The sequence below is a fragment of the Frankliniella occidentalis genome, unplaced genomic scaffold (assembly GCF_000697945.3).
Source record: "Frankliniella occidentalis isolate FOCC.00 unplaced genomic scaffold, Focc_3.1 Scaffold202, whole genome shotgun sequence".
NCBI lineage: Eukaryota > Metazoa > Arthropoda > Insecta > Thysanoptera > Thripidae > Frankliniella > Frankliniella occidentalis.
This window is the reverse complement of record NW_026267328.1, coordinates 145,588-153,935: the sequence shown is the minus strand read 5'-3', so window position 1 is coordinate 153,935 and position 8,348 is coordinate 145,588. Positions and strand designations below refer to the sequence as shown.

The 8,348-nt window shown below is 51.7% G+C and overlaps 1 protein-coding gene across 1 annotated transcript in view; it reads right to left on the bottom strand.

Annotated features, from left to right (window-relative positions):
* LOC113205508 (uncharacterized) overlaps positions 1 to 3,739 on the bottom strand; it is a 30,587-nt gene extending 26,848 nt beyond the window's left edge. Inside the window, exons 1-7 of the mRNA XM_052272376.1 lie at positions 3,377 to 3,739; positions 2,475 to 2,654; positions 1,746 to 2,149; positions 1,478 to 1,631; positions 1,026 to 1,202; positions 480 to 592; positions 16 to 382 (exon numbers count right to left, since the gene is read on the bottom strand). Coding sequence (XP_052128336.1) covers positions 16 to 382; positions 480 to 592; positions 1,026 to 1,202; positions 1,478 to 1,631; positions 1,746 to 2,149; positions 2,475 to 2,496 — 1,237 coding nt within the window. The 5' untranslated portion in view covers positions 2,497 to 2,654; positions 3,377 to 3,739. The remainder of the gene's footprint in view (positions 1 to 15; positions 383 to 479; positions 593 to 1,025; positions 1,203 to 1,477; positions 1,632 to 1,745; positions 2,150 to 2,474; positions 2,655 to 3,376) is intronic.
* Positions 3,740 to 8,348: the final 4,609 nt, after the last annotated feature.

The window sequence follows — 8,348 nt, the reverse complement described above, 5'->3', positions numbered from 1 at the left end:
CCCCCCCCCTCCCACTCTCTCTCTCTCTCCCTTCCTGCCAGATGGCTATGCGGATGGGGAGTGAAAATGAAACCTGACTTTCGGACAGAATGCCAGTCCAAACGATTTGAAAACAATTACGAAAGGACAGAATCGCCATTACTTTCCTCCCCTCATTCCGTTTTGGGATTATGTTAGGGTCGGGCCCTGGGCTTGCCTTCGTGCCGACCGTGCCGCCGATGGACCTGGAGATGGAGTCCCGCAGGCAGCGGAAGCGGGCGGCCAGCGCGACGCTCACGACCATGATGAACAGGTCGTTGTAGTTCCACACGAACGTGGCGGTGAAGTTCAGGAAGAAGAAGAAGGGCGACAGCAGTGGCCAGTAGCCTATCACGACAATCAACTGGGCACATGGGAAAACAAACTTTGCCTTACCGACCGAGAGCGTGTACTGCCCGTAAATTATTTTTGATAATGCGGTGCGAGTATAAAGTACCGACCATGTCATAATTGGCAGAATAGTAGATTTCCAAGTATTCGGAAAACGTCGAAGCGTTCGGGTGGCTTCTCCTGAGATTGAGCGTGATTTCCATCTCGGAGAGACCGTGTTCCACTAAAACAAAGAGTCACTTAGTGAGAGTAGGGTTAGAATCCCTGGAAAGTTTCCGGAAAATTTCCAAAAACTTTCGGGAAAATACGGAAAATTTTCTAAAATCTTAAAATTTCCCATATACCCCCGGAAGTTTTCAGTTTTTTTCCGGAAATTAGGTATTTTATATTGGTAGATAAGGAAGATCAGGACGAACAAGCCAGAACAAGCCTTCAACAGTTTTTCGGATATCGACTGGTTTGCAATTGTTTTAGCAGACAATTTCCGAGAAATAATTGAAGTCTTGTTATCGCTTGTTATGTTCTGGCTTGTTCTTCCTGATCTTCTTTGTACCAATAAAATACCTCATTCTCTTTTTTGGGGAACTTTCCCTTTTCCGGAATTTTTTCGGAAATTTTCGGAAATTTCCAACCTCAAGTGATAGAGAGAGGCTTACCGAACGCCACGCCGAGGAGCAGCACGGTGATAAACACGACCTTCCTCCGGAGTCCCGGACACGGCCCGAGGTGTCGCTCCTGGGCGCGGAAGGCTCGCAGCAGCAAGCCCCAGTAGCGGGCGAACCGGAAGAAGAGCCACGAGGTGACCGCGCTCAGCCCATAGAACACCACCACCACTATGGGAGACGGCCGAGTATTTGGACGCGATCAATGGAAAATTACTTGCAAATCGGTCCTAAGAAATGTTACTTTTTAAAGCAGCACAGTCGTCACTCTGCACCATTGTCAATTTTATGACACTATAATTTTAGGACAAGCAAATGGCAATTTTCAAAATAAATCGGGACAGTTGAATTTCGATAGAGTGTTGTTTTAAAAACGCAACTTTCTTGTAGGATAATGTCCTGAATTACCAAAGTCTCAGTCGAGCATTTTATTTTGCATCACTTACTAACGTCGACGATCGACACTTTTTCTCGCGAGAACTGCCTGACGGCGCTGAGGACGGCGAGGACCGTGAGCCCCGCACTGACGCCCACCGAGTAGGCCGCCCGCTGGCTGCTCCAGGACCCCGTCAAGGAGTTCGCGGGCATCAAGGACAGCGCCTGCAGGAGAGCGAAAACCCAGAGCACTCGGTTTTTACGTTCAATAGAATGACGTATAATCTATAATTGTGTTTGATCTCAGCGATCATTTTGACAGTGATGTAAATTGCTCACCTGGCCGATGCTCACCGGCAGGTGCACGGCGTTGGCGAACGCGTCCGGGTGCTCCTCCGGTGGGACGGGGGACGACGCGTCACCCTGCGGGGCCTGGAACAGGCCGTAGGTCGGCGGCACGTCGCCGTCGTCGTCGTCGTCGGTGTCGTCCATGGCTCCGGACAGCAGGGTGCCCATGGGCGTGGCCACCCTGGATCGCGACCCGTCCACGAAGGCCGGCGTCGGGTGTTGTTCGCGGTCCTGGCCGTCCCGCACGGCCCCCAAGCGCTGCCGGAGCGCCGCCGCCCGGGCGCGCGCCCTCGCCGCCGCGGTAGCCGCCCCCGCCTCCGCGGCCGCGTCGTCCACACCGACGCTGCACGCGCGGGGCCGGAGACCGTCCTCGTCATGGTCGCCTCGCTCACCGTCTGCAGTGCGGGAAGCCGCAGAGAATCAATCAATTGCATACAGGTTTGTTTAGTTCACTGGTGAAAAGTAAAGGGGGTAAGTCCAATGGAAAGTCCAATGGAAAGTCCGTGGACTTACGCCCTTTTCACTTTTCACCAGTGAGTTTTGAATCCCTTCGGTTGACGAGAAACTCGTTGTCCCCTGATATCGATCGCTGCCACGGTTTGCTGAAATGAACTTCGACCGGAGTCTATCTAGTTGAATTTTATAGAAGGGTAAAACTTTGGTTCACATTTTCATCCACTTCCTGCACTGCCTCCGGCAGAGAATGGAACTGACACTCACAGCCGAGGACGAACAGCTGCATGTGCGGCGGTCGGCGCGGGTGGCCCGTCACGGCCTCGAGGAAGCTCGGCGGGCTGCTGTCCAGGGTGGCGGTGGGCGCGCGCGAGTACCTCGGCGAGCACTGTAACGGGGGCCGCGCCCACCCCGCCCAGTGCTTCGTGTCGCCATCTCCAGCGGCGGCTGCAGAGGAGTTATCACTTTATTCAGGACGGAATGGACCCTCTGAAGCGGCAGCTTCTTTCTTTCAACTAGCATGTAGCTCTGCCGAGTAATTATTGGTTAGCCTACTTCACAACGAAATTTGATTTGCGACTCACAAATTAGCTAATATGTTAGTTTTGACAATTTTTAGACAGTCCCCTAGACTGTCTCTACCAGAAGGCAAGAGCGGGCGCCTGGCGTATTTTTTTTTCTACGAACTGATCAAGGTCAGCTACACGTGACGCGCATTAAGGCCCTTCGGGTTCGAGCGGTACCCGGGTCATTTTTGGGTGTTTTTGGGTGTTCTTTTAGTCTGTCTGTGTTTCAGTGTACACTCAGTAATTCTTTGGGGGCAATTCCAGGAGAAATGGTCAAAAATGTCTGTCCGTCACGCGATTTGTCAGCGACTGAGAGGTGCTACGGCTTCGTACAAAAAAAAAAACATGACTGGAGGCGTCCTGAGATGTGGAGTCAGGACATGTGTTGGAAATCAACGTAGCGCCTCTCAGTCGCTCACAAATCGTGTGACGTACGGACACCACTTCCTGGAATTGCCCTTTAGAAAAATATCAAGGAAAAATCTATTGAGTAATCTGGAAAAAACGGATTAAAAAGACCAGAGAAAATCAAGACAAAACGGAAAAACGCTTAAATTTGCAGTGAAATCGGTGAGGGATTCGCGCAGAAAATGTGTCACGTACCTGATGTTGTGCCTGAGAACGGCAACGTGCTGACAAGTCCTCCGGGGCGCGCGCTACACTCCGAGCCCCCCAGGCTCGCCTCCGGGGTCGCCTCCAGGCTCGCCTCCAGGCCACAACATGGGCGGGCTGGGAGTCCACTGCAGTCCGGCTGGACGCGGCCGCCGTCCCTAATGTCTCCAGTGTCACTGCCTGCGTCGTGCCTGCCCTGCGCCACTCCCGCGCGTCGATTCGAGTGTTGTTTATTCGGGTTTGTCCCGCGGCGTTTGTCCAGCCGGTGGTGGTGCGGGGGTCGTGCGGAGGGGGTGGCGCGGGTGGCGCCGCAGACGGGCCTCCAGGGGGCACGGCCCGCGGGGGCGCGGCCCGCGAGCGGGGGCGAGCCCTTCCGGGGAGAGGTAAGGGGGAGGGGAGGGGGCGAGGACCTGGGGCATGCGACCTTCCGGTGCCACACCTGCTATTTCTCTCTGCCAGGCGCCTGGGGCTCGACAGGCGCGCCCGGATATTTTTCTCTTTCTCTCTCTCTCTCTCTCTCTCTCGCTCTCTCGCTCTCTCTCTCCCCCTCCCCCTCTCCCTTTTCTCTCTCTTCACTCTTCACCCCCGCCCACCACCCCAACCACCACACATGCACACACAAAAAAGTTTTCGGCGATACGTTTATTGTCAGCCTCATTAGGTCTCGTGTGTTTCCCGTTGTCACAATCACCTCTTCGCTCTCTAGGGGAGTGGTTCGCGTGCACTAGAGAGATAGACGGATAGACACCCGCACACACGAAGGGATGGACAGACAGACGCTATTGTGAGGATGGCAGGCCGTGCGTGTGGCGGTGAGGCTCTGGCACTTATTCAAACGCTCAGACTAATCCCACCGCCTTGCTTCTGTCCGTCGCGTCTGCCTTAATCATCATCAACCCCTTTCTACTCACTGTTTCTTTCTCTTTATCCCCCCCCCCCTTTCCTTTCGAAATTCCCCGGCCTCTGTCGCAAGTAGTACAGGGACCTGCACTTTCAGAGCCTCGTCGTAGGAACGGACTTATTCGCCAGTTAGTTATTCGTGGTGTCTTGATCAACCCCATCATTTTTATTTTCCCCGTTTTCTACGCTTCACGAGCGTGAAATTGAAGAACAGCGTAGCCTTAAGCTGACGTCGGGGTTGTGTGTTTGGTCTCGGTGAGAGTAGATTAGAAGGGGAAGGGGGATCACCTTTTCCCTTACGCGGAAGCCAAATCTAGAGGTCCTTTGAGACCTCACAGGTAGTGTTTTCGATTGGGCGGGTATGAGATCGGCGCTTGCCCTACACAAGAGGAGATAGAACTGTGTGGCTGGCAACTGTCTCAATCGCTCACCGAGTCGCTCACGTCACACGATGAGGTCGGGTAAGGCTCGCCCGACACTTACACCGGCTGCCGAGCCTCCCTTGGCGCCTCCGGTCCCCGAAACCTCACCCCTCGCCCTCCTGGCCACGGTCGTGAGCTTGGTGGAGACACACGCGTGCGTACCGGGCGGGAGGACAGCCGAGTGCCGGTGATTTAGAAGCTGTCTCTTTGTCGGGTAAAATCTCACTTCGTCGGGCGGGTCGGGTCGGGTATGAACGCCATCAAGCGTCGGGCAAGCTGGAACACACCAACCCCCCCGATCGAAAACACTACTCACTCACAGGTAACGACACACGACTACAGTGAAGTACCTGCTGTTGCGCTGTCGCATAATATATTACGCTACGGCGACCCGAGCAGAGGCGAGATGCAAGGGTGCGATGGAAACTAAAATAGGCTGCCTTACATGACGTACGGATATTAAAGTGACACAAAACTCGGATCGGATATGAAATTTTTGATCGAGTCAACCATTACTCCCTTAAGAAATGTAACAATTTGAGAAGCGTCGCTCGGAGTCATGGTCGGTGCGAGTCGTGGATAGGCGGGCGGGGACGGGTAAGGAAGAGGACTTATTGGTGCAGCCTCTTACACACATAAAGAGTTACATCGGTCCGAGTCGGGAGTTCGGGAGAAAGATAGCAGGGGTCCACCTCCAGACCTACTAGCTCCAGCTAGCTCCAACCCTATGGGAGAATCTAGTCTGTAGAATCCACGTTAAGTTTCTGTAAAATTCCACGATTGTGCGCAACAGTGGTTCAAAAAGCGTCCAAAATGTGGACACGTGCTTCCTGTGGGCACGCTAACTGCTAGCTGTGTAGAAGTCCATATTCAGGAGACCTCAATGCACCCTAAAACCAGGGGTGGGTCGGCATTGGCTGGGTGGTGGGTCGGTCCCTCTGGTGGCCCCACGAGACGAGGGTGATAGTGGATATTAGAACACTGAGTGCTCCGAGCCAAAAGGACGCAGTTAGATCCCTCGACCCTCGGGGCCCCTCCTGTCGTGACAAGACCATTAACGGCTATCGAGATTATATCAGAGGATAGCACGCGATGGGCACAAGTGTGTCACACACTTGAAGTTGTGTGAACAGTATTCGTACATATAGAGGCACCTTGGAGTGAGGTGTCGTGCCCGAAATGAGTGAGACAATTTTGCCTCTCTCAATCAGAGCGATGGCTGTAAGGCTCACCCTATTTGAGTCATATGCACCGAATTCTCACTCTGGAGGAGCAAGATTTCGCTGACCTCACCCAATTGCAGTGAGGAACCTCACTCTCAGTGGGTGATGAGCGCAAATTATGACTCAAATTGAGTGAAAGTCAGATATCTCGCTCTCAGCTCTCAGGAGAGTAGGGTTTTTTGTGTCACTGATCTCGCTCTCCTGAGAGTAAGATATCTGACTCTAGCATTTTCAGTGTCACGGCAGAAGTGTGTGAGTTCAAAATAATATTTACACCCTCGCTCTCTTAAAGTACCCTCACTCTCTTAAAGTGTAACAATGGGCATGCACGTTAAGAGTGTGATATTAGAGCGACTGAACCGGGTTTCGGATCAGCCCTTAATTCGGATCAACTGTCTGCAGTTTCATTGCAGAACTGAAATTTGGGTACCTTAGTTTTTTTTCTGAAAAAGCAGACCTTCCTTTTGTATTTTAAATCACTAACAAGAAGCTGGGTGCGTAGAGTGGACTACAGGTCGATTATGAACTAAAACAAGCATGTTTTGGAAGTTGGGAGAATCTTGAAAAATTGTCATTTTTTCAAACTGAGATATGCGCATGATAACACTTTTCATGTGTCGGACTAGTATAAAAACATTAATTAAGGGTACTCAGAGTATCCTTATGGTATCCAATGATTTTTAATAGGTCTCTTAACGATTTGGCTGTGAACGTATTTTTGCTGATCCGAATTAGATTTTCACAAGTCCTATTTCGGATCAAAAACACTTCGTTCGGCCAACTGTCATATCTCCGAAACGGGTGCAGCGACAACCCTAAAAAAAAATTGCGAATTGTAAAGGAAGAAGTCGACTATCATAACCTCCAGTCTTGGTGGTTCTAGCACTCGCGTGTTACGGCACAGCGAGGAAAAACGAAAATCTGATCCGAAATAGGTTCAGTCGCTCAAACACACTTGCGTGTGATCGTGCGCAGCGCCGTCAGACGAAACGACACGGCGACGACAGAGCTAAGAGGCGGAGCATTAGGACTGACAACCACCCGACCCTCGCACGGCCGCACAGCCCGCGGGAAGTATTCAGAGACAAGGGAATCGGAAACCGTGCGAAAAGTTGGCACTGTGTCTGTCCGTCTCTGTCAGCGGCCGCTCGACTCGCCATTCGGACGCTTCGGACGTGTCACAGGTCAGCCGAGCCCATGCCGACCGCACGCTGGCAGTGAATCACTCGCTTGTTCGCGATGCATAATCCGTCGCCCGTATACATAAGATTCACTTAAGGCTACATTATTTCGACGCACTCACAACGTAATCGCCGCTTTAAGATATGGTTCTCTGTCCTCTTTTGATGCATCCTGTTAAAAGCCTACAAAGCCGTTGCTTTGCAAATTACGAAGAAAATGGATACATCACAATTACTAAGCGATTATTTTGCAGTAAGTAAGCCTTGCAAGCATCCTATGTAAACTACGAAGGATCGCAGCTTTGAAAGGCATAGAAGCACTGCCGAGCACTGCTTTAAAATTACGAAGCATTTAACTCTCTTCTCAACACCACTAAGCAAAACTTAACCGCCTTATGACGTTGTGTGGACTTGTAGCTTTAACTCTTTAGAAACTCTTTTTTTACATGTATATATAAATTAAGGATCCCCTGTATCCGACAGTGAAAAGCGTCATTTGTAGCTGTCGGACACAGGGGGTCCTACACAAAGAAGTGCAGTACACGTCGTGTCCTACACTTGAAACTGTAGTGCACAAATGGTACTACAGTTTAAACTGCAGAACCATTGGCGGCACTGCAATTTAAACTGTCATACTGTACGACACTTGAGTTTCACTTTATAGTGTTCCACTCGATAGTTGCGCTCTTTTAAGCGTTTTGTCTTCGGTTCCGTTGAACATTCCCACACAGAGTACGTCCCAAGGTGCGTTCAATCGGCGGAGAATGTGTTCCGTGTTCCATCGAAGCAGTTGAAACACTTAAATGTGCACCAGACGACCTAGTTGAGCACTTGCACATTGGACGTGCACAACGAGCAGTTGAACACTTTTTACAGTGTTGAAGGGTTGAACGCTATGTATCGGTTTGGAGTTGATCCGTCCCAGGGTGGAGCGCCTGGGACGTAGGCCACTCTGGAGAACGCCGCGCACGAGTGCGTCGCGGGATGGCCTACCCCGGGATCCACAGGGGCTCGGCGGTGCGGTACAAAATCTCAATTTCCTTTCTCTGTAAACAGTTGCAGCCTTCGGCCTAAATGGCATCTAATACCATAGGAGAACACACTGCCACACATCACGTCCCTACCAAAACAAATCTGAAATGGCTTTGTTTTCGCCGTCGCGACCGCCTCCGCGCCTCGTCTGTACGCTTTATAGGAGCGGGGGGCCGGCACGGCGTAGGTAGGGGGTTGGCAGGGG